Source organism: Psammomys obesus, unplaced genomic scaffold (assembly GCF_907164565.1).
Source record: "Psammomys obesus unplaced genomic scaffold, mPsaObe1.curated_primary_1811, whole genome shotgun sequence".
In the NCBI taxonomy this organism is placed as follows: domain Eukaryota; kingdom Metazoa; phylum Chordata; class Mammalia; order Rodentia; family Muridae; genus Psammomys; species Psammomys obesus.
In genome coordinates, this window is record NW_026587759.1 from 6,177,210 (window position 1) to 6,204,663 (window position 27,454).

General features: G+C 41.0%; 1 protein-coding gene across 1 annotated transcript in view; it reads right to left on the bottom strand.

Moving 5' to 3' along the window:
• The window catches only part of Adgrv1 (adhesion G protein-coupled receptor V1), a 520,333-nt gene that overhangs the window by 47,746 nt on the left and 445,133 nt on the right, over positions 1–27,454 (bottom strand). The window contains exon 85 of the mRNA XM_055604066.1: positions 8,059–8,180. Within this exon, the coding sequence (XP_055460041.1) occupies positions 8,059–8,180 (122 nt within the window). The remainder of the gene's footprint in view (positions 1–8,058; positions 8,181–27,454) is intronic.

Genomic DNA, 27,454 nt, shown 5'->3' on the forward strand with positions numbered 1-27,454 from the left:
TGTAAAATAGTGTTGCCAGCATTATGCTAGGGCTTTTTATTTTTTCAACGTAAGATCAGTTGTGTCACGGCATTTTTATGTAAACACTAACAGTTAGCCCTCACAAAGCCTGAAGACAGTTTCTACTCTCAAGTGGTAGGTGCATACCTTGCAAAGAAAAACTATGGTCAAACTCATTCCCGTCCAGAGCTGTACCTCCAACTGCCAGCTGTGGGAATTAACTCTGCCAAAGCCTTTGCTGGACCCACTGTTTGCTTCCTATTTGCATTTCAATGCTGTCAGGGTCGGGGTGGGGTTGTGGGTGGAGCTGTTCTTCTTAGCAACTCTGTCATCTTTACCTACAGTCACAGCCCAGACCCTGTCAGCTTTAGGAATCACGTGCTTGAGTCTTAAGGCACAGACAGTGACAGACAGTGAGACACAAGAGCTTTGTGTTAGACGCCAAGGACTGATGGACCTATAGGATCGGTGTAAAGGGAACATAGTGAACTCATTCAGAGTGAAAACCAGTGCTCCAATGGGAGACTTGACAACCAAGCTTGTCAGCTCATCTCTTTGGCCTCATTTTTCTTTACGAAGCTGAAGAGACAAACCTTCTCGTTCACTGATTACTTTACTGTGTTTTACATTTATAAAATATTACACAGTTTACAAAATACGTACATACACTATATTATTATTATTATATACTTTTTACACAACTTAGAGCTACAATCAGCACCTGCTTCGAAAATAGACAACTAGAAAACTTAGAGCTCAGAGATGTCAAACTGATGAGTAGAATTAAGGTCACAGGGCTAGGGTATAGCTCAATAGGAGAGAATTTGTATGTGGCATTCTAAGATATATTATTATAATATGTATGTATATATATATATAATCCTTCCTGACCCTAGAATTTGAACAACATAAAAGATAATAAAAATTCAGACCATAGGAAAATATATGTTAAGATTAAGAGAAAGATCCGGACTGATTACATATAAACCAGTCTCATATACTTACTGCTTGCTCTGCTTTCCAAAATGGTTTTAAAGAAGACATTTGCATCTTGGTTACTACAAAACTGGTAGGCTGGCAATTTTGGGTGTTATAGTATGCTAGATGCTCTTCCAGGTAAACAGAGTTGAAGTGACTTTAAAAAGTGGTTACGGAGGGCCCAGGAGGGTGGGGTGGGGGAATAGAGACTAGGATGGAGATGGACTAGAGCAGGAGAAACTGCACACACGGCTTCTGTGTGGCCGTAAGTGACACGGATCATGCTACTTCATTGGCAAATCAGATTCAAATGCGCCAGGCAAGGTGTAAATCCTCCAGCGTTCTGAGAGTGTGTCGTTCATTGTCAAAAGCAGTACAGAGTTTACATAAACAGACACTGCATCAGACCATATGGTACCAAACCCTGGAGAGCTTGGTGAGAAGTGATGGAAGAATGTTACATATACCTGCTCCTCTCAGCTTCTGTGTATTTATTTGAAAAGGTATGAAGATGTTCAGGGAGCTTTGAAGAGTGCAGAGGCACTAGACTCTCTGAAGCTTGCTCTACATTAGAGTCTCTGAAGCTTACTACAAAACAAATGTGGTCGCACTCCACCCCTCCACCAGTGACCTTGACCTAGCTCTGGGATAAATCAATGAGGAGTCCCAGCCTCCCTTAGCTTCTACATGTTTATTCCAGGGTTTTCTGGGAAGGCTGCTTTTTCACTCTTCATGAATAGTTCATGTGCTAGTCTCTAATGGAAACAAAGTGACATTTCTTATTACTGTTGGCTTTTTGGCTATGGGAAGGCAATAGTAAAGGAAGTGTCTTGAAACAATTAGTTCTCTGTAACTGATTATTTTAACAATGCTCATTTCCCAAGAGCTGTTTATCCTCCAAAGAAAGCAGCTAAGTCTAAATGTGTATTGTACCTAAGCAGACACCTGCAGTGAACCACACTGTAAGCTAAGTGGGAATTCCCAATGAAGAATGGTGGGGGGAAGTGATTTTGTATTCCATTAGTTGAATTTTTTCCCATCTAGTGAAAATTTGACAATTCAAGAAATGTAGAAGAAAACATGAAATAAATGATGTATGTCGGAAACATTCTACAATGTGGTTCTGATTAAACATAGAACCGCATTGCAGAACCCAGTTGCTGCAGTGATTTACAATATTTAATGATAACTATGGTGTGGGCATTGTCCAATCCAAGTGGTGCCCTGTCTTGTGCAGAGAAGCTTCATAGGAGTTTCCAGACTAGTTGAGTATTTGCCTCTCTGTAGCTGAAATCCGAGGATGTTTATAAGATCTATGGAAGCATGGAACAGATTCAGTGGATTTGGATAGTACTATTTCAGTGTTTTAAGATTGATGGGTGCTACTTACACCTCCGAGACTTGTATTGGCCTGGTAATTATTCTCCTTCATTGTTAAACACATTTGGTTATACTTTGGCTTAAACAATTTAAGATATCAGATCTATAAATAGTAGCATGAGTCCACTAAGAAACAACAAACTCAGACTGGAGAGCTGACTCATAGGTTAAGAGCACATGCTCTCTCAGAGGATCTGAGTTCAGTTCCCAGCATCCCTAATGGGTGGCTCACAAGTGCGTGTAAACTCCAGTACCGGGGAATCTGACACACGGCCCTCCCCAGGCACCTACACTTGTATTCACAGGTCCTTCTCCTCCACACATCACATAATTAAAAAAAAATATTTTAAAAAAGAAATGAAAAAGCCAATTCATTTTCTTTTTAAAAAGGAGTTATTGCAGTCATGAAACAGGGGATTAAAGAAATGTGGTCTATTATAAATTTATCACCAATAGAGACACTGAAATTCCTAGTAGTTAGACAACAGCTGCCCTTGGCTTCCTCAAAACTTGAATTAATGAACAAGGAGATTTAGAATATATATAGTATAGTGACATCTGTTATTTTGGCCTGATCTTTCCTATTGGCAAGGAAATCTTTTCCCCTGGAACACAGTCCACCCATGTGTTTTAGGATCAATTTGACCCCTTTCACCATTGGAATCAGCACATGACCGAGGCCTGGCCTGAACTCAGGCTTCCACGTGACTGATTCTCGTTGGAGATGTGGGTGAGGTGGGGCAGCCTGTGAGGTGGGGTCCTTCCTGTGATTTTGTTGCTAAGGAACAGATTCTTTTCTCGATGCAACTGGAAAGCCACTGAGAGGTGAGTTGGTGGTGGTCACTATGATCGGTGAACTGAGAAAGCCCAGTCAGGAACATGAACTAGAAGATCCTTGCAACCCTGAGATTTGAACATGAAAGACAAGTAAACAAATCTTGCTTTCTGCTTAGCAGTTTTGGAGCCCCTACTCTGGCATGAAATGAAACATAATGAATATCAGGATCTATTCATCATACATCAGGAACATCATGGGAAAGTAGCAAGACCACTTAAGCTTATATTTTCTCTATTAGCTACTTTTTTAAACTAAAAAAATTCCTAGGATACACACTTAAAAGGCATTTTCTACCTTTATTTTCTATATTCTGTCCACAATATTCAATGGATTTAACACACCACACACACACACACACACACACACACTTTTTTTTTTTGTTTCTGGAAGATTCAGTAGTAGAGATAATAATAGACATAGTTTGAATGATGATTTTATTTAACCTTGCTTTTATATTTACTGATATAGTAAATAAAAACAAGTGTTGGGCTACATAATGTTTATTATTATTATTATTAACCCTGTATTTATCACGGTGGTATTATTTAACCTGTTATCATAAATAATAAGACACAGACACCTGTTAGATTTATCATTGTCTATTTACCTTAAGCTGGGCAGATACTTCTAACTATGCTGTCTCAATAACCTTGCCATCTACCTCCTAGCCCCCATCCAATGCCATCCACCTTAACCATCCTTATCTGGGCTACCTTCCATCCACAATCTTATAAATACTTGTTTGTATTCTTTATCTGGGCCCTTCCATGCCATCCTCAGAGTCCTTCCTCCTGGCCCACGTGGTTTCTTTTCCACACTAACCCATCCTGGCATTCTCCTTCCTCCTCTCTTCCCACCTGTCCTTTCCCATGAATCTCTGGAACCCAAAGCCTGGGAACCTTAGCGATGCCTACCCCATTTTGTCCTGCCCAGGTACAGGCCATTTAGTCAACCAATCAGGTATAATGTGTTAGGCAGGTTTACACAACAAGGGTAGGAGTATCCAGGCAGTAACCAGTAACTAGCAACAATATACAAGCACCAGACAATTTACACTTACTATGCTTTAAAATACTTAAACCTACATGCATATGTTCCTAAATGCTCAAATATATTCATGTGAAAGTCCAACTTGGATCTTTCAGTGACTAATGCATTTCTGACAGTATTTCAAGTGATAAAGTATCCTATTTAAAATGTATCAAACAATACATACAAAAACCAATGTAGTAAAGAAATGCACTTTGTATTCATCACTCTCACAGGACTCACGGCATTATAATACTCTGGATTTTAAAAGATGAGGCAGGAATCCCTGGGCAAATATATAAATACACAATATAATTTTGTGGTCACAAAACCAAACAAAAAAATGGAACACAAATCATTGACTCTTCATGGAACATACCTGGCAGATCTTACTATTCTACTGCACAGAAGTGCTTAGGTTGAAGCCTAAAGGCAGTTTGTAAATAAGTCAACACTAGCAACTCCAGAGGAACAACCTTTTCCAAATACTCCTTAGTAGGTGTAGCTCTGAGGACTGACTTACCGAGACCTGGGATAAGAAATATGCCAGGTACTGAGTACCAAGCAGTACTGCCACCCAGAATCATTGCTTCAGTTGTGTCACACAGGCAGTCACACTCATCACACATGAGCTTGAACTACTTTCAGGTTTCACTTATACTTAGCTTGTAATAAGGATGTCAAAGAAAAGATAATATAGGAGCCTTCAACAGAAGCCTCTGAAAGACTCTACTCGTCAGGGTATCGAAGGAGGTACTGAGACTCATAGGCAAACTCCGGGCAGAGTGCCAGAATCCTTATGGAAGAAGAGGGAGGTAGAAAGACCTGAGGGGACAGGAACTCCACAAGGAGAATAACAGAGCCAAAACGCCTGGGCCCAGGGAGACTTGAAGAGACCGATACTCCATTGTTTCTGCATCACTCAGAAACTTGTCAGAAATGTACATTTCCAGAGTCTACTCAGATACTCTAACAGCAGCTCTGTGAATGAGGCCTAATGATATACCTATTGACAGGCCCCTTCCTATAGTGGATGGACCTTGCCTGCACAGAAAGGTTTCGGAACCACCCCATGAAGTCACATTGCTCTTATGTTCTCTTCCTCTTGTCTTTGCCTCAGACACTGAGGAGGTACAGCTTCTTGTTGAAGCTTTCTTTTCTATAGTGACTTCAGATTCCTAACCTGATTCTCCTCCGTGCTCCCTGATCACTCCTCAATAATTCTTTAACTAGCATCTCCACATACACAGTCACAAAAGTGTTGCTGTAACTACCAGGCTCTCCAAAACCTCACCAGTTCTGCCCATTCTCCAGAACTATGGTCGCCACGTCATCACATGAAGGTGTACACATCCACTTATCACTTCTTGATGACGTTCCTCTCCTACACTCCATGTTCACTAACCAAATCTCAACAACTCCAAAACATGTCACCTGCCCCTCACCTCAGAAACATGGTCAGAATACCCAGAGTTCAGGTGACAACAGCCACTCCATTCTAAACATGTCCAGTCATTCTCTGAAAGGGTAAGCATGAGAGTATGAGCATGTCACCCCATCCAGAGGGAGAAGAGGGAGAAAAAGATTAAAATTGACAATAAGAATCTGTCAGGATAAAACACTGAAGACGCCGAAGGCTTCCTATTAGGTAAGGCTGACAGTGGCCATCCCAAGGGAGCATGGGGAGCTGCTATTAAGTCAACTTGTACTATCTGTCTCCTCCGAGACCTTTCTTCCTCCTGTCAGCCTTCTTCTCACTCTAGACAATATCAACCACCTTTCTCTTTTACAGCCTTAGCTAACACTGTTTTCTCAGCCTGAACATAGCCCATTGATAGCCACACATTCTTCATTTGTCTGATGGGCATGGAGGATGTTATGGATTCAGGTACTGGCGATGAAGCACACCACATATAATGTGACGTCACATACTCCACATGAGTGGCTTCTTCTCAGGGCTTGAAAACCACCACTATGCAAGCACTGCCTTCTAAGGTAGAAATGCAGGTTTTCAATGTTTCCTAATTTGTAAATATGTAAAAACAGGAACCACTCCTGTGGACCACGGTGCAGCTACCAAATAAAGTACATGTGCAGGCGTTGTCCAACGGTTTCCTCCAAGATCAAAACATTCCATCCTGCAGGGGTGCTGCTTAAACAGGGAGCTAAACAACTGAAAAATAGCTTCCGGAAGTCTCTGAAACTGACCAGATTCCTTTGCCCCTTCTGTGCCAGAGTAAACAGAGCCCAGCAGCAAAGACAACATCCAGACAAGACGAGCTGCAGAGAAGACTATGAGACTAGCTAGGAAGAAGCAGAAATGCTGTTTGGAAGAGGTTTAGTCCACTGAGGCACCTAAGAAAGGATCCCCTCCAACCTCCTGAGCTGCCTGTATGCTGTCCAGTGTGCTCCAGGTCCCCAGCTCTGCGAGCTGTTGCCCATGCTGGGGTGGGCCTTGGTGATGCAGCTGTCTCTGAGTCATTTTTGCTCCTGTAAGTAACTTCTCACTCATATTCCTTAAGTAACCCTGATGAAACTCATTGGTTCACCAAGTTAGACCTTGGTGGTGTCCATACTTTGGTCTATTGTAGGTTCCCTATCTGGGGAGAGTAGATGAGTATGTTTCTTCTCCCCAGGAAAAGTTGTGTCACACAACAGTAGGCTGTCATTGTGGACCTTGCCTCACTTTGTACTCAGATTTCATGTTGGGACAGAGGAAAATGGCCCGTCAGCTCTTACAATACTCAGTGTCTGTGCCGTCTGCCATAGCATGCACTGTAGCTAATGGTTTACTCTTTTCAGTCATCAGTCCCACTGTGTAGGCACTGTCCGTCCCAGTGTACTTCCTGGCAGAGTAAGTGTTCCATGATGCTCTGTGCTACCTAGAGATGTCCATGTGTCCACTTGATTCCAAACGTTTAGATCACTTCATGGCTTTCCCTTCCTAACCAGATGATGCACTTTGAATAAATGCCATCATGTAGGCTGTATTCTGATTGAAGAATTTGGCTCCCCTCCTCCTCTCTTCTCTTAGGTTTTGATCCATGGACTTCATGTGTTGAATCCTATTTTAGTTGCATGTTTCGATTCTAACTGTGTATATTTATACACATTTTCACAAGACGGTTAACAAAAATAATGACATTGTAAAGGTATTCTTAGTAATTTTATTGAATTACTTTAGTCTACGAGATTATTTTATTTTGGATAACAAGAAAAATGTGTTCATTTGTTCCATTTGATAATTTCAGGATGCAAGATTTCCCCATGTCAAAAAAGCACTAAAAAGTCAGCTTTAAATTTTACTGTATGTATAGCCTTTAGTTATACTACCTAGACATATTTGTAAAATTAGTTTAAACTTGCCATTACTGAACTCAAGAAGGCAGTCCAATAACTTCTAGTCACTGAAATATTTTTATATCTAAACATTAAGAGGAAATTGCTTAAACATGAATTTCACTGTTCAGCTGACGTAATGTGTAGACACTATGCCCCACATATATGCATCAGTTCTGCGTGACTGCCATCAGATCACAACTATCCATGAAGAACATATGCAGTTACTTAATATTGCTGAGAAGAAACAAGTAAACATTTTCCTTCTCACATATACATGATGGGTAAGTTGGAACTCCAGCTGTATTTCAAATGTTAAATATTGAGCCGCCGCCATGTTCCTATAAAACTTCTTATGTCATTGTGTATACAAAGTCACACACACACACACACACACACACACACACACATATATATATACTTTTACGTTTTGACAGTTGACACTTGGTGCACTGTGTTCACTAGCTGTGTGTGGCCTCTGAGGCATGGCTTACCTGCAGACTGTTGAAAATGACAAAGAGAACCAGCATCCAGAAGTGTCTGTAGGCCATGTGCAGTCCTCCCCAGAGCCATGTCATAGAAACCAGGGCAAAGAGATATAAAATCAGAGGAATTTCTGAAAATCATGAAAACAAGAAAAAAAATGTTCAGAATGCTGCATGATCTAGCACACATAAACACAGAGCTATTTTGGACTCCTTCTTGTGCTAGATGCTCTCTACCCTAACACCCATGCAGAGAACACGCTTGGGAATCATTTTCCCATGTGGAGAAGGGAAAACACAGTGTTGAGCCACAGAGCTTCTGGTTTCCAAATGGGTCTGCTTGTCACTTGGGGAAGGGGAAGGAAAAGATTTGTCCCTGCCGAGGCTACCATCTGCTGGACTGTGTGGGAAGTGGCACAGCAAAGTACAAAGGCCCCCAGTTTCCTTAATAGTAGCACCCTGTGAGCAGTCCCAACATGGCATCTAAACCATAAGCTTTAAAGGTTTTTGTGTGATAGAAAGCATATACTCAGCTTTTTCCCTGAAAAGATAACAAAACATGCTATGATTGTTAAGCGCAGAGATGAGGTGAGTAACTCCCAGCTGCCAACAGGAGCATTTGTCCCACTCATCCTGCCTCACACAGCGGCTCCAATGGTCTCCATACTAAGTGCCCTGCACAAGGGTTTCCAGGTGCTGCTGGAGCTGAAATTTTATTTTATTCTTTTTTTTGCATATGAGTGTTCTGCCTGCATGTATGTCTCTGCAGGACTTGCAGGCAGTGTTTGCTGAAGCCAGAAGAGGGTGTTGGATCCTGTGGAGCTGGAGTTACAGACAGTGGTGGATCATCATGAGTGTGCTGGGAATTGAACCTGGGTCCTCTGGAAGAGCAGTATGCTCTTTACCACTGTATCCCCAGCTCCTCTAACAGTCATCAAGGTGGACTGGTTCTGGTCATGAGACTCTATTGTCAATACCACTGTGTCCTTTGATTTAGTGAGGCGAGGTTATTTGAGTCTTCAAATGGCTTCACAGAAGAGATGTTAACAGTGATAGCACAGTCTACATATGCCACTTAGAAGTTGAATGAGATCTTGAAGCAGCCATAAATAAATATAATCTCAAGCTCCTGAAAGGCATGAGGATAGACTGCCCCAGGAACTCTCAGAATAGTCCTGATCAGCCACCAGCAGCACCAAAAGTCCCCACAAAGTGTGGAAATTGTCTTGAGTACTAAGTGTTAGTTGATTTGGAGAAGGCCTTGCCCACTCTTGGTGGTGCTGTTCACTCGGCAAGAGGCCTGGCCTGTAGAGGAGTGGAGAAATGAAGCTGAACACAGGCAAGCAAGGAAGCAGGTAAATGTGTTGGCTGTGGCCAACTCTCTAAGTTCCTTCCACCTGGATTTCTTTACTATAATAAACTAACTGTGAACTAAAATAAACCCTTTCTACTCCTAGTCACTTTAGTCAGGTCATTTTATCATAGCAACAGGAATCAAACGAGAGCAAACAAATACCATCGTATTTGGGTTTTTTGATTTTTTTTCATGTTTAGATTTGGACTGTAAATGTAGACATCACAAGTTATAATACATTATTTTAATGCAGGAATTCACTTTGTTCTACTAATGAAGATGCTCATTCTAGTCACTTGAGTATGGGAGGGGTGCATGGATTTTCCACTAAAATTAGCCTTTTTAAAAGGTGAAAACTTTGTAATTAAGAAATATCTTACATGGCATTACTTGGAAACTATATAAATATAGTTTTCACTATCAAATGTTTAGTTTATTTACTTTTATGATATGGACTCAGAGATTTCTATTATATTTAAAGGGCTATTAATTCATCAATATTTATTTTGATGTTTAAGTTGCCCTTAGTTGGAGGCCTTTCTTGTGGCTTCTGTGCCTCTTCTTATTTCCCTACCATCCTACCAACATATGCTTAGTTCTGGGTCCAAGATGGTACCAACATCACAGACACCAGTTCCATGTTTTTCCCTTTTCCACATTTCGTGGTGGTGTTTCCTGTCAATGAGCAGGCCATTCCTCATTAACCTCAACACACTTAACTCCTCTATGCACTTCCTTGCATAGATTCCAGTATCTACTAGAATGCTAGTATTTAGTATGCTATCGTCCTTCCACATTCAGGAGAGCTTCCAAACTCATTCTGGATTCTGTGTTACACCTCACTTCTTACTCAGATTACTCTCATAGTGGCTGGGTTCTGGTAGCCAATGCTTGGGTACCCTTTGGTGAGTATATACCTTGATTTGAACCAATTAGTGGACTTGGGTTGGAGTTGTTGAGGAAAATAAAGAAAAAGAAAAAAGAATAAGAGAAAGAAATGGCAAAAGGAAGAAAAATTAGATTGATTAATTAATTAACTTATTTATTTATAAGAAAGACTTCTTAGCAGGGGACTGTGGTGTGCTGTTATTTTGCTCAGATATACTCTTACAAATAATTTGAGTTATTGAATTTCTCAAGGAAAATATGATAATATAAAATAGGTTTATGTAGACTGATAATTTTTTCCATTAATGTCTTCAAGCTAAGCAAGAGAGAATATGTTCTGATTGAAATTTTAATCATTTTCTGCCCCCCCTCCCCCCCCCGCAATGAGATTCTACTTAGCTAACGGGTCAGAAGGCCTTGAGCAGACTAGGAAGTTGTGCAGTTTCCAAAGATTCATCACCATCTCTACAGACGGCATTCTTTGCTCCCACTGTACAAACACACATTTCTATAAGTGGCTCTGTGTGGAGCGTGAAAGGCCACACACAATTTTAAATTCACAATTAGGATCCACAGTCCCAGAATTTGGTTGACATGTTCTTCTAAGTGCCTAAAACGAAGCAAGTACTATGTGCCAATAGAACTTAGTGCAAAATCCAATAGAGCATGCTGGGGCTGCTGTCTAGAAATGCCCATAGCCCATTTCCTTCTGTAAGAAGTGTGGTAGCTTGGCACTTCAGAGTAGAAACTCCGTTAGGAGGAAAGCCTGTCACAAATAACTTGACACTTAGCAGACCCCATGCTGACTTTCCAGCAGAGCGGCGGTAATTAAAAGATGGTTTTGGATGGAAGAAACATCCAGAGGCGCATCTGGATTTTGTGGGGCTGAAGCCTGTAAAGCTGGAGGAGGGGGCACTTCTGTAACAAAGACTGCAAGTCTGTAATTGGGTTGCAGTGTCCTAGAAGGCACCCATCCAAGGGAGAGGCACTGAAACTCAAGCCTGAACAGCTTTCTTGTTAATGCACTGCTGAAGAGGCACCGTTTAGTTCTCGAGAGCCTCAGCAAAAAGAGAATAGAGGACTGGAATGGAAGTTGAGAAGCATGTTGGTAAATGGCTACCATGAATTTAATTTGGCAAACTAGACCCTTTTGTTCATTTAATGGAAATAACTTCAGTTTCCTAATTACCAAGCTGGGTTTTTGCATATAATAAATTACTAGTAACTATCTCTTGCCTATATGTCAAGGCTTATCAAAGGAGACACTTAAAATTGGTAAAGTTAGGGACAAATGATATTTAGAGGTGGCTTTTGTTTGGCTTCAGACCCAGGACAAGCAGCTAAGGTACCTTTTAAACCAAGGCAGACCTGATTTCTAGCTGCTCCCAGTATCCCTTGGTCCCTACCTGCTGCAGGGCATGGCTGGTATACCCTGCCCTCTGCCCTGAACTCTCAAGCCCATGAGGGTATTTCCCCTCACCCAGAGACTCTCCACTATATAACCCAGACATCTGGTTTCCCCTCTTCCCTTCTCTCTCTCTTTCTGCTTGCACACTTTTCTGTCTCCTGCATGTCAGTTTCTCTGGCCTTGTTCTTTGGGACCAGTGATCCCACTGAGCTCCTAATAAACCTGCATTTATATACTTTAACTTGTCTTGAATTAGCTCATTTTGTCACTGGAGATGACATATAAAAGAGTAATTTCAATGTCCACCATAAAAAGAGACCTTAGGAATACAGTATTTTGTCCAAGGAACAAGGAAATCTAGGGAAATACAATGCCATCCGCAATATATAAAGACTCTTCACAACTCAAAAACAACAGCAGAAGCTCCAGTCCAATTCTAAAATGGGCAAAGGCTAAGAAGGATGTTTCTCAAAGAAATTATGTAAATGTCTGATGAACATGTGAAAAACCAATAATTCATATTCATTATGACAGCTATTGCCAAGAAGTCAGAAAACAGTAAGTGAGAAGATGGGAAGAATTGGAGCAGTGCGCACTGATCATGGGAATGACCTGTGTATATGCTGTGGAAACCTTGGTGGGTGCTTAAAAGTTAAGCAGAGAGTTACCACAGGATCCAACAATCCCACCTCTAGTTTTATCCCACAGAAGTGAAAGTAGGGGTGGAAATGTTGTATACCAGTATTAGCAGCAGCAGCAACAAATTGAAACAGCCAAATGTTCGCCAAGCATAAACAAAACATAGTGTTTAGGTGTATTATAATATCACCTTGTGCAAAAGCAGAGAGTCACAAAAGAGATTACGACTTATCAAAGAGGCTCCAGGGAGCTGCCTTGCTCCTTTCACAGTGAAGACCTCAAGGATAACATCGTCCATGAATGAAAGTGGGGTCCTTACCAAATACCAGACAATTGGCAGAACTGTCTGGGACTGCTCACTGCGAACCCTGAGGGTAAGTTCTGCTGTTTTAAGGTTATTTTTCTGCTGTTTTAAGGTTATTTTTTGTATGGTATTTTTGTTAAGACAAAGGCACCGTGGATTAAAACTGAATAGGGCTCTACTATACACTACAGTATCAGTTGTATTGTATTACATATTACAAAATCATTTGCAAAATGTTTGGTTGAGTGAGATAACATGGTCCCAAAAGGATTAATAATTTCACTGGCATCAGGGCAGTGAGCCTGATTCACAGGGAAAGGAAGTAGAAAGGAGGGAACCAGAGCCAGAAGGACAGTGCGCAAGGGGTGATTATTTGGAGGACACAATTTCTGTTTGGGATGATAAAAAGCTTCAGGATGTTTTGATAGCATTGTGGGAGTTGGTTACGATTAACTATATAGTTGATGATAATTGGGTGGATACTGAAAACATTTAAGTACTAAGTTTGTGATATATGTTATTACAAAAGGAAAGATTGTTAAATGAGGTGTGTATGAAGATAACATTCTGCACTGATGAAATGAAGATGGAAAGGGGAGAGATGGGGGAAGGTTTAAGTGAGGAAGGGTGAGAGGGTAGGGCAGAGGAGGCAGGAAGAACAACTAATACTAGGTATGTTTGATAAAGCATATACACACATATACACATTTGCACAGACAGGCATGCACATGCATGTATATACACCTCTGTCTCTGACTTTAAAAGCCTGATGGTAGTGAGGACTATTGTACAGTAGTGTCTTATGAACATGACAAGGCCATCACACTCATGGATCTGTAGCATCTGCGATTGCCTGCAGCACTGGCGCATGGACAGGGAAGGTGGGCAGAGGTCCCGCCCTCAGTGAAGGAACTAGTGGCAACCAATAGAAACAGGGAAGGGAGAGTCAGGTTTCTTCATCTGTGTGGCCCTCGATAAGTATCTCACATTCCAGTGAATGGCCCTATACCTGTGTACCTATGGACAACACTAACTGGACTCAGTGGGTTATATATACGTATAAAAGAGAGAAAGACATAAAGTTGAGTGAAGAATTTGGGGTTGTGAGGGCCCAGGATAAATTGAATGTGGGGAGAGGTGGTGGATATGATCAAATTACAATGCATTCATGTATGAAATTCCCAAAGAATAGAAGCTGCTTTATAAGGAAAAAAAAATTATCCAAGTACTGAAATACTTAAAGTGACAAAAAGTTGCATATACAAAAAGCAAAGTATCGTAAAGTTTTCTTGGAAGAAGTTATTTGTAGGAAGGGGAAAAAGCAGCAAATATCTATGTTACTTCTGTCACTGGGAAGCCTACTCTTCATGTTGGAGCAGATGGACCACAGCCCAGCTCTTTATTTTTTGTTTTGGATTGTGGCGAGGATGTGTGTGATTTCCATGAATTTAACTGTGAATTTTAGAGAAAGCTTATTATTGTTTTAACTGTTTTCTTTGAAAATTACACCCATTAGGCTATGTGACAGTGTTTTAGAAATAACACCAGGTTTTTACAGTTTGGGATGTGCTACTAAGACAGTCTCATCGACATAAAACAGGAAACACGATGGTGAGATGATGGGAATTTAAGATATTTATTGGTTTATCTTGGACAGAACACCCATTTTAAATTGATTTTTAAAAACACGATCTTGTTTTAAAAACATGGTTCTTACTGTGAAAATAATAGATATTACAAAGATGCTTCCATGATGTGACTCACTCTTTTGTTGGAATATATTGTTCCGTGAGCCTCCTTACTCACTGTTAGCACTGATTCCACAACACACAAGCCCTCAGCAGCGCTCTCCAATATGCCTAGAAGCACACAGGCCTCCAGAGAGCGTAAGGCATTTACGTCCCAGGACTGGGCAGCGAACATTAGGCCACTCTGTGGAACAGATGAAACACAACTCTTATGGGAGAGCTTTGCAGAAAAAACTTCCACATTTGGTCCGCTAGCATTCCTAATCTTTAATCACAAGTCCTATCATGGTTCCAATTTCAGAATTTCCTTCTTGTTTCAGTACTTCTGATGTTCTGGAGAAGCTCCATCACATTCAAACTACAACTGAAAATGTTCTGTCCAACCGCTTTAAAAAGGCTTCTTGTAGCAGGATGCTGCCTATGGGTGTAACAGTGGCAGGATGTGATGGGGTAACCAGCCACGTGAGGTCTGCTCCACAGAAGGAAACCCAGGCCTGTCAGAGGCCCGAAAGTAAACTATTACTGTTATTCTGTTCAATGGACATAGTAGCAAAGTGTTTTCTAAATTCATGTCTGTATATATTGCACCTATATCGGTGCAGTTAGACCTCATCAAGGAAGTTTCTTTGTACAGGGGATTGTGGTTAATGAGAAAACTCAGACTGATCAAAGTACAAAGAATAAGTATATGTGGAATTCTCAGTTACAAGTGGGACATACATATCTAACCCAAAGGCTCAGGGTCCGTGGTGGAATAGGGAGTCAGAAATATACTGAGACCTTGAGTTCACGGAGGAATAGAACAACAAGTTTAAAATTTCATAGTATTTATAAGTACCAAATAACTACATAAGTTATGTGATTTCTGATTTTGTATGTTAACTTGACTGTGATAAGAGAGACCTTAATAAACTGTCTGGGTGTATCTTTGAGGATGTGTCAGAAAGCTGAGCATTTGAATTGTGGGTAAAGTATACAGCCTTCCTCAATGTGAGAGGTCATTACCTAAGTCACTGGGGTCCACACAAGGCCAAAAGGTAGAGGGGAGCATAAGCCTCACCTTCCTTGTCCCTGACTGCACAGTCTGAAGCATAGGTCTTCCCGTCTGCGGTGCTCCTGCTCTCCGGCCTTCAGACTGGGCCAGAATTCCTGACCTGCACCATGGCCACCCTGGTCTCCCGTTGGCAGGTGTCAGATTTTGACATAATTAAAGGATCCAGGACTTTACTCTAGCTCTTTTCCTGGAGATGTCTGTCTGTCTACATATCTTTCAGTTATAACCTGTCCATCATAATACCGAGCTGTCATGTGTCATCAATTTGTCTAGATATCATCTATTTATGTATCTGTCATTTGTTTACCTACCTACCTGTTTTTTAAAATCTATCTATGGATATATACCACCTATTGGTTCTTTTTTCAATGGAAAATATAAATACATTTGTACCTTGTGAGATTCTCTACTGCACAAAACTCCTGAAAATACTTTCGAGTGCATAGTCTGGCACCTTGCTTATCAAGGTAGGGACTCATACTAAGGTAAATTAATAAATAAAAGGCAAATTCTAGTTCAGGTCTTTGTAGAAATAGCTACGCTACTGTTAAAAGTAGAACTGAGCTAAATTTGCCTGCCTTTTATTTATTTCTCCCATTTTCTGCTTAAATGCAAAGGAAAACACATTCACACACACACACACACACACACACATAACACATGCACCACACACACACAAACCACACACACACACACCACACACACACACACAGTCACACACAACACACACATATGCACACACACATACACACACAACACATACACACAATACACACACAACACACACATATATACACACACAATACACACACATATATACACACACATATACACATACTCACGCACACACATATGCACATACACAACACATACACAGCACATACAACACACTCAACACACACAACACACACATACACATACACTCACACACACACACACACACACATATACACACACACAGGGCATAAGGGAGAGGGAGAATAATCAGGGGCTTTAAGGTGCAGAGAAGCAAAGCTAGAAAAATGCTTGTAATTTGCAGGCAAAGCTGCCTGTTAAACTTACCCCAATGACAGATCCTGTAATTCATTCATTCATTCTTTGTTTCTTTCTCTCTCTCTCTTTCCAAGACAGGGTTTCTCTGTGTAGTCTTGGCTGTCCTAGACTCACTTTGTAGACCAGGCTGGCCAGGAACTCACAGAGAACTTCCTCTCCAAGTGCTGGGCTTAAAGATGTGCATCACTGCACCTAGCTGATTATTATTTTTTTAAGTTCAATTATGTTTATTTATGTATCTGGGGTGGTGGCAGCTGCATGCTCCCATGCCCTTGTGGAGATCAGAGGACAACCTGGAGATTGAGCTTTTTTAGGCTTAGCATCCAGAGACTTTACCTTCTAAGTTGTCTTGCCAGTCAATTACTTACATTTTAGTGGAAGGAGGGAAACAGAAAGAAAAGGGGTGACAGGCGTTGAATACTCTCAGAATCAGTCCATTTTACTTAAGATTTTCATAGTCATATGACATTTTCAAGACCACTGAGGAGCCAGAGCTGCCCTAAGTTCCTGACCTTGAATCTTTCTACCTAGCACAAGTCACAGAAAGCAATGTATCTGTGAATCTCCTGAGAGAAAAGCTTCCCAGATCCTAGCTCATTTCTTCCATTCTATCCACTCTGTGCTGTATCGTGTAGCCTCCCCACCTCACCCCATTCCACTTAAACTATGCTGACAATGGGACTGTCCAGGGCTTGTGACTCACAGTCCATGAAATTTTTTAAAGGGAAAATGAGGCAGATCTATGTATCTAATGGATCTTCCTATCTACTCGGTAGTTCATAGTAGATCTTAGGAGAAGGAAGCCTGGGTGAGAACACCCATAGCGTAGGCCTGCCCTTAGTCCCTGCAGACATACACTGCTGACACGATGTGGGAAGGACGGCGTGGAAGGAACTGGCCTCAGGACAGAAGTCAGTCCTAGAATGTAGCCAATTTTGCACGGTTGAAGGAAAGTGAATTTATCCCCATCTCAAGGTCCGCTGCGAATCCAAACACCAGGCTTTTGTTAACAGCAGACTTGGGGTTTGCAGGGATGTGAACGGACAGCTCAGTATCAAGCCTGCTTTGAGTGTGATTTATATGGACTGAAAAAATAGTAAAAGCCTAGAATTATGGTCTTGTCTCGCAAAAGCTATATATAATTTTCAATTTGCAGGCTGTAATTTTAAATCTAAGGAGAATAAGCAAGTTCTATTAGACAGACCCACATTGGCCTTACAAAAACTGTTATTAGAGCAATTCTATTTGAACCATGTACTTCAAAGTTGCCAGATACTATTCTGCTGTGTAGATGGAGGTGTCTGTTACGCCTGTGGTTCTTCAGGAAAGGTGAAACACACGGTTTGCCTCCTGTGATACAAAAACTGTCCTTTTTTATGGGGAGGGAATGTCATTTGGGTTTGCAGATGGCAGATGTTTTCTATGGATGTTTTGCCAAATGAAAGTGACAAGTTTTTAGACGATCAGAGTTCTAAAACACACGTGAAACCAGCAAAGTAACAGTTTAAGACTGGCTTACCCTAGCTCTGTAGCATTATAGTTAGCCCTTAAAGAGCCTGAGACAGGCCTTTATAGAGGGGCCAGGACATGGGGCATCAAAACCTAACACACAGCTGTGAGAAATGGAGAGTAAATCCTCAGTCCGAACCCTACTATAACAGGATTATAATATGTAGAAATGAAGTTATTAAGCACCCATTAGAAATGACTTAAATGTTATACATAGTTTATTTGTATATCACTGAACAGTCATTAGGATTTAAGAGGCTCAAATTCAGTGCTAGAGTCTTGAATTAAATAACAAAACATCTCAAAAATTAATGCTAATGATAATTCTGTGTGTTCAAGAATATATTTTTGTGGGTTGTCAGAATATGCCTGTCCCTAGAAGTGTTTTCTGATACAGACTCAGTCTGGATAATTGCCAGTTTACCTCAAAACTTATTTGCTCCTTTAACTTTTTGCATTAGCTATCCTACTAGAAAACACAATTTTAAATTTTATTCATTTGTTTTTAAACTTCCACTGCTTTATCACAGGGATCTGCCTGCTTCTACCTGAGTGTTGGGTTCAAAGGAGTGAACCACCACACCCCGACCTTGTTTCTTTTTCAGTGTGATTGATTACATTCTTCTCCCACTGGCTATTAGATTACAGAGGGAATTGCCTCTCCTTAGAAATGATGCTGCATTGCTCAAAAGGTTTGGGCGTATTACTTTCTCTTGTTAAATAACTATGTCTGTAAATGCAGAAAATGAACATCACGCGCACAGAGTTGATCACAGGAACGTACAGCTGACCACAGAGCTATTTGGAACGTGTTACATAAAGGCTTGCCATTGTCTAACAGCACAGTTCACACAGGTGGGGCAGGGATCTTTAGGCACAAGGTGTGAACTAATGCCTTATTGTTCATTCTTACTATCAATCTCAGAGAATGAAAAAGAGGAAATGGTTGTGCTGAGAGAAAAAGATATTCCCAAATTGAATTCCATGTGTTTGATTTAATGGGAAGGAAACCATTAAAGCAAAACAAACCCATAAGTCACTGGGCATGGTGGTGCATGCCTTTAATCTCAGCACTGCGAGTTCCCTGTCAGCCTGGTCTACATAGCTCTCCAGGATAGCCAGCCTACAGAGTGAGACCCTATCTCAGCACAGAAAAACAAAACCTCAGGATGGTTCAGTGGTTAAAAGCACTGATGGCTTTCCAGAGGATCCAGGCTTGATTCTAGCACCCACATTAATTCTAGTCCAGTGGACCCGATGCCCTCTCTGGCTTTCACAGGCACAAGGCATGCACATGGGGCACAGACACACATGCAAGCAAAATACTTACACATAAAAAAAAAAAACCAACCAACCTACACAAACATAAACAAAGAGAATAACAACAAAACCTTTACATACTTTGTTTTGACAGTGTTTATATATTACTGAGTAACTAATTTGAACTGCATCCAATGGCAGATTATTTAAACTTTTCTTTCTCTGCATGTCAGTGTCCTATGTGATCTTTCATGGTTTTGAGATTTTAATTCTAGCATCCCTTTCCCCCTTGAATCTTTCACGTGAATTTCAAATCATGGCTATACTGGTCCACAGGTATGTATATAGTGCTACTTGGAACTGTAAGGTAGATGCTGTCGTTTGGTTTATTCTCACAGCGGTGGTCTGTGTGTGTGTGTGTGTGTGTGTGTGTGTGTGTGTACTTTTATGTGAACACACACACACAATTGCTTGGCTCCAGTAGAGTCAGGAAAGCATTTGTGAAGAAGGAAGTTGATATTCAGTTTTGGTGAGGTTAAAGAAATAAGAACAGTGTAAAGAAAGGGGAAAAGGCAAATTTATGAATCCACATAGACTGCTCCTTTGGTTGCAGTTAAAAGTTCACAGAAATGAATAATGAAAAGAAACTCACAGAAGTGGGCCAGCAATGCAGAATGGTTTTCCATCAACTAGAGAGAGCCACTTAACACTTCTGAAAATTAGAGGTAACCCATGGCCAAAAGAGAGCTTGATCTAGGAAAGTGAACAGGGGCTGACGGGGAGGGAGCAGGAGCAGGGCCACTACATGAGGAACCATGGTGGCCTTCTAAGTGGGTGACAGCAAAGGCCCAAGACAAGGGAATGGCAGATGAGCATGAGCATCACCCCCCAGTGTAGGGAAAGGGAGGGACAAAAGCACCGGGCCAAGAGAGAACTGTTGTGGTACCCAAATCAAAAAGCAAAGGTAGATGGTGGGAATCTATCACTAAAGACTCTAATTCAGTAAGTCTGCAGGCTCATGAGACTGCAAGGTTCTGACAATTCAGTTCTGATGACCAGAGAACTGTAGTGGCTATGGCTGCACAGTGAAAGAAACTACACAAGTGTCTTGGGTACAAAGAAAAAAAAAAAGAGGAAGCAAATGAGAAACATAAACAACAGTGAGATCAGCAGAATTTATCAGGGCGTATGAAGGCAGGTGAGACTTTTTCACGCATCTCGAAGGAAGTGTGGAAACTAGAGGGAAACTGGTGTTTCCTAAAACCATATGAAAATGTGTGTGCCTATAAGTGGAAACAGAGTGGAGGGAGTTGCATATTTTAAAATTACTAGCACCGTGGTAGTAATCAGAGGCAATCCCCAGAGAACACATGCACTTTGGAGTTCCATCACAAGGAAGAACCATTAGCAGGGAGTGCTAGGAAAGTGGAAATATCACCAGCCCAAGGGAGACAGGTTTCCTGAGGAGGGGTGGCCAGCTGTCAGGCCTGGCTTCAGCAGGAGAGCTTCAGGATAAACAGATGAGAGGGACGATGGTGGGTTTGGTGTGCAAGGGCAGGGGTGCTGCAGGGGTCACCTCACGGCATAGCAGTGAACAGATGATGACAACTGCTGGAGGAGCTTGTTTGTGAAGGGAGGGAGAGGCGCAGCGGTAACTGGATAAGACAGTGATGCGGAAGCCCTTCTAGTAGTGTAAAAAGAAGCACATCGTTAGATTGTGGGGAAGGCCCAGAGGACTGAGGCTTAGACTCTAAGACATCTGTGGGAAATTTAGCAAAACCAGTTCTAAGAGAAGGAAAGACAGATGAAGAGCACAAATGTGAGGACTGGTTTTTGTTTTTTGTTTTTTCCCTGAGAGCCAGCTACTTAAGTAAGAAGGGAGGGACCCAGGTGAATAGGAGGCGATAAAGAATGATGACCAGATGAAGGAAGAGGGAGTAAGGCGGTAGCATGATGCTGTCTTCAATTTCCTGTAGAGACAGAAGGCATTAAATCAACACCTAAGGGCAGTGGGCTCTGGTTCAAAGATTACTTGAGAACCAATTAAAGATAATCCAAAGATTTCTGGGAAGCAGATATGGCCCAGTGAAAGCGGCTCATAATAAATTAGTATCTATTACAGAACACCACTAATTGCATGATAATTATTTTCTGTATTATTTCATTATTTTATTTAATTTATTCTTTATTAGGACTCTGTATTGCTTTCTGTTATTAAATAACTATCTCTATAAATACAGAAAATGAACATCACACCCACATGCAGAGCTGTTCTCAAGAATATAAAACTGACCACAAAGCAGTCTGGTCCCCTTGTTACACAAAGGCTTGCCATTGTCCATTAATCCCTGAGCATGGTGGTACATGCTTTTAATCCCAGCACTGGGAAGACAGAGGCACCTAGATCATTATGAGTTCCTGGCCAAAATAAAGAGTAATAAAGAGTACTGTGTGGCTTAGACTAGACTGGCAGATGGCCAAATTACTTAAAGAGGAAGGCACGTTGGTGAGGAAATCAAAAAAACAAATGCAAATATCCTTGCATCCTTGTCCAATTTCTGGTTCCAGACTAGACTCTGAGAGGACAGTGAAAGGTCCAGAGAAGAGTGCTCACCCTGAGGGTCAAGGATAAATGAGAATAGGCAGCAGGAGAAGATGCAGACATGCTGCTGAGTGAGATGTGGGAGGAATACCAGGGACAAGGAGAGGGTCATCATGAACCCAGGCACCGACCACAACATGGAGGGAAAGGGTAGCCGCCAATACAGGGCTCTGAAAACAGGGAACATTTAACGACAGAGCTGCATGGTCCTGGAATGTGAGAAGGAAAAAAGTTTCAGCTTCCTCTTAAGTGGAAAAGTGTTCTTGTGCAGCTGGTCTAGAGGAAAGAACCACTTCATCACTCACTTCCTGTAGAGTAAGGCCCCTGAAAGAGTGGGCTGCTCCTTAGCCCGGGGAAGTCCACTTCCTCACTGCAATAGTGTGGTTTTCTTCACAAATAATGTGTAGCAAAAATATCATTTTCCTTTTTGATTTTGTATTACATTGTGTAAACTAGTAAGTATAATCTCTAGAGTACAGGCATTGTGCCACCAATATAGTCCAACTGCTCATTTCAAAGATTATTTATGCCCAGTTTCTGCTTTTTTCTGGTAATAACAATACTACTTTTCTTTATTTGTAGATCTGCTCTTCAATATTTTATTAGTCAATCATTTTAAAGTGTATCCATACAAACCACTATTTCAAAGTCTATTTATATAAAGAGCAATGTAAAAATTGAATCATGTGTAGGAAGGATTTGAAATAATAGTAATGGTAATAAAAGATACATGGAAAAAGTTACAATGGAGTCTGCAACTAAGAGCCTGGCAGAGCAGTGAATTAAAGAAGCCAGCTGAGGGGTTCTTTACCATGTCAGAATACAAACAGTCCAAGATAAACAGGCCAAAAACCCAGATATTTCTACTGTCTAGTTGAGTTTTATATACATTCATTGGCAATGGTGTAAATGCTAATTCTAGACAGACATATTTTAAAAATGAGAAATTGTCTTTTCCTTTGCCAGGAGCTGAATGGAAGAGTGCCGTCATCCATTAAAAACTGCTTCCAGATCAAAGCAATAAACAGGAATAGCTGTTTTATAGAGTTTTCAAAGGATTAGAAAGCAATGAGTCATCAGTAACTTTTAAAAGATAAGTGAAGAAGGATTTGAAGAAGAGTAACTCTTTCTAAAAAGTGGAATATGCCACCATAAAAATTTAAATTTATTTTTGTATTAAATTGGAAATGAGCAAGGAGGAAATACATTGAAAGTCCATAAGTACATTATAAACAACTGGGAATGTTTCATTGGTTCTCTAGTCAAATATAATGTGACAGGACAAAGTCACATCCATGTTGGTAAGAGGTGGCATCCACGTTAAGACTCATCTCCAGCCACAAAACTATTTGACAGTCACAGATACTGGCTTTTATTGTGTAATGCATAGGCCACATCTTCCATGAACCCCTGACCAAAGCCTCATGAAAGTGGACAGCAAAGTATAAATCAGTTCCAGGATGGTGGCTCAGCAGGTGGAGGTGCTGGTTCCCACACTAGACATCCCGTTTGATACCCAGATATCATAAGAAGGCAGGAGAAAACAATTCCCAAGAGTTATTCTCCACTCCAACCTCTACACAAACACCCTGGCATAGGTACATGTATGAGGACAATACCTTGCCCCATTTAAAAAACAAAAACAAAACAAAAATGGATGCAGTTCTGCTCTCTATCCTCTTCTGAAACCACCACAAATGAATTCAGAAACCAAGAGTGAGCTTAGCTGTGTTAAATCCAGACTTATTAAAAGCTATATCACTTTTGGGTAACAGCAAGGTTTGTAGGTGTGGCTCAGGTGTGTGGAGTTTGGCAAGTAGTAGGGTTTTTGTTTTTGTTTTTTTTAATTCTAACATCTCAGGAGCGCCACCATTGGGTTATTTTTAATGGCATGATCAATTTGGATTTTAGAATGCTTTGGCATAGAAGAGAGATAAGTATGAACCAAGGAACACAAGTCTCAAGACAGTGGCAAGAGTCTTAACTATGAGATGATGGTAGATATGATCCAGGTATCATTGATGGAATTGTGTTGTCTAGTTTCAAATTCACATGGAGAAAGCCTAACTTTCAGCAAGGTGGTAACATAGGAATGGGTCTCCGGGAGGTAATGCCATCAGGTAGTGAAGCTCTCACAGTGGGGTTAATGACTTAGAAGAGACAGAGGATACTGTGAGTACACAGCAAGACCACAGCTGGGCCTCTGGATCCAAATGAGCTTCATCATGGATGCCTGGCCCCTGAAACTGTGAGAAATAAATACCAGTTCTTTAGATCTACGGTCCTGTGTGGCAACCAAAGCTGCCCAATACTCCAGGCATAATGACAAGGAAAGAAATGGAAGAGGACATGCGAGAGACTTTTAGAAAGTGTGTTAAAGAAAAGATCTCATAGTGTTACACTACGCACATACTGGATGGTATTAAGTTAGTAAGAAACGACACATTTCAAGCTCTCAGAATGTTCTAGGGAGTTTATTAAATACTTACACATGTTGGCAGTTTATCAGTCAAACATTCCCTTAAAAGAGTAGTTGCATAACAGCTCTATCAACTAGGGAAATAGTGAGGAAAAACTGGGTGTTTCAGTAATAGGAATAGAGGGAGAGGTCTTCACTGGAAATAAAAAAAAAAATGAAGTAGCAGACACAAAAGTAATTTTCCAGCCAAGATGCCTTCAAGTTCTTTCTGGGGGAACAGAATCTAATGATTATTTTTATGGATACCTTCTAAAATTAAGCTTACAGACTGGGATTGTATTGGCAGCCATGGTGACTCTGCAGAACTTGTATATCACCTGTGGTTTTCATCCCAACTCCATGATGAAATACTTTTGTCTGGTTCCCAGTCTTGTGTTGCCTGGCTTTCCCTACCTGACTACATAAGTAATAGTATTTGTTTCAGGTAAACACTGAAACAAAAGCTGTCTCTACACATAACTTCTCAGCACAGTGCCTGGCATATGATGGACGTTAATGGTAGTGCAGATGATGATGATGATGATGGACATGAAGTGGACAAGGACCTCGAAGATTCATACCTGTCACTTATAGGTAGACATCGTCCATTCTTGCATGCTTTAGGAAACCTGCCTAACTATGAGATAGTTTTTTTTTTGTTGTTGTTTGTTTGTTTGTTCTTTTTTTTTTGGTTATCTGATCATGAGAGCTACCTTTATCTGTCATCAGGGAGTGAGAGTGGGTAAGAGATAAAAAGATACCCTGAAATAAAGACGTTCAGGAACAAGCTGAGTGGGTAGGGAGTGGGGAGTGGATCTGGGAAGAGTTGGGGAGGACTAAACACTTCCTGTGAAACAAGCAAAACACTAATAAAACAATTCAATTGGTTAATAAAAGGATATTCAGAAACTGTGAATTCTAGAAAGACTCAGCACCCTTGTCCACCCTTTCTTCTTTGGTTATATGTACAAATCAGGGCAAAATTTTACACTTCTAACTCTTTGATTTTATTTTGTAATTTTCATCTGGAGGTACAAAGGCATCAAGGATCCCTGAGGCTAATGTTCTAGGAGGTTTTCCTGGTTTGCTTATGGTCCTGGGGATAAAACCTGAGAATTGTGTTAGCAAGCACTCTGCAGCAAAAGTATAGCTCCAACCTTCTTCTAGGCATTTATAGAGATTAATACCAAATCCCAAGTGCAAAGGAAAATACAAGACAAGACAAAATAAACAAACAAACAAGGAAGGAAGGAAAAGATTTCTGATTTGAATCTCTGAAGACTGAGGTCACGGAGAAGGAGCATTTTTAATGTTTCCTGATCCATGTGGGATTTTCCCCACCACTCCTAACAGGATGTCGGAAGATTGAGCTGAGCTTGCAAAGGCTCAAGGGAAGAGATTCTCACTGTGTAGGGAACGGCTCTGGGGTTTTCCTTAGGTCTCCAGGCGCTGTGCTTTCATTTTCCTTTCGGCAGTAAAACTAGGAGGAGACTGCAAACAAGCATTTGCTGCCAAGACCATGTGAAACCTGTTGTGTTGGTCACGCTGGGTCCCAGGCAAGCACACAGGTACCGTTTTAGGTAAGGTAACTCTCTCCTTGCTTTAGTGCAAGCTACACTGCTTTAGTTAAAAAAAATCAGATGGCTCTTTTGTAATTTTACTCATAAACCACGTTTCTGCAAGCAAAACTTAAGATGACAACAATACATAATTTTGAAGCAAGAAAAATGAGGCTTCCTGCTCTAGATGTTCCAACCATTTGTGACAAAGCAGCACAAAACCCAGTCACTTAAAATGGCTGCTCACTGCCCTGCTGCAGCTACCCTTGGCAGTTTTCCATCCTGTTGTGGCTGGATCCTACAAGATGGCTTCTCACTCACATATCCAGAACTAGGGCGCCACTGAAACCACACAGGATGGCTAAACATTTCTCTCCACATGCCTGCTCCCCGCTGGCTAGCTTGGTCTTTTTGTCAGTGTGGGCATCTCAGGATAACTGAACAAATACGGTGGCTGGCTTCCAAGTTAAAGACAGTTAAAAGAGTTAGTCCTCGGATGAGCTAGATGCATTGTGAGTCAGCATTGGTTCCATGAGATTTGTGTAAGCAAGACCCAAGCCAACCAAACTTAGGGAGGGGAAGGAGAGTCTACCCCTTGATGTGAAAAGGAGCACCCGAGTCCCAAAGAGGGAAACAGTAAGTCAGTCATTTTGGAGACAGCAACATGGAGAGTATTTCATTTATCATTTATCTTTTATTTTACTCTTTTGAATTTCAGTAAGTTTCTTGGAATTCCATTTGATTTTTTTTTAATGTTAGTAATAAAAAAGCACTTAATTTTAAGATTTGGTAAAATGTTTTACATTCACTGTAAGTTTTCAGTGATTTCCATAACAGAAATGGAACTTTATTGCACCTATTATTGTTTAGTCTAAGGATAAAGAGAATGAGCCTTCCAAGGGCTGGAAGCATTCTACCATTAATTAGGCCCCTGCTCAAGAGAGCTGGCCATTACCATACGAGGGATTTCTTTTTTTTTTTTAATTCTTTTTTAATTTTTTAAGTTATTACAATTTATTCACTTTGTATTTCAGCAATAGCCCCCTCCTTCATCCCCTACCAATCCTGCCCTCCCTCCCTCATCTCCTCCCATGCCCTTTCCCAAGTCCACTCATAGGATAGGTCCTCCTCCCCTTCCATCTGACACTAGCCTATCAGGTCTCACTAGCAGTGTGCTTCCTCACCCATGCAGGTACTAAGCATGGTGATGCTTAGCCTCTGAGATGAGCATCAGCTGTGTTCAGGGTGGTGCGGCCCAGGCCACCTTTCTAGTTTTGTATATATACTGAAACCTATGTGGGGATTTTTATAACAAAAGGACTTGTTAATCACCTACTTCCTCTTTTCATTCCAATTAATTTTCTTTCTCTGTTTCATGAATCTTTCATCACATAAGAACTGGCTGATGAATCAGAAAGGAGTCAGCAACTTCTAAAATAAGTCTGAAAGGAGAGACCAGCTTATCATTGCCTGAGATCAAAACCAAATCTGAAAATTATAGGCTTCGTTTGAAATGCCATTTGAGACACTGAAATGTGGTTTAGAATACCTTTGTGACTCATTCTCCAG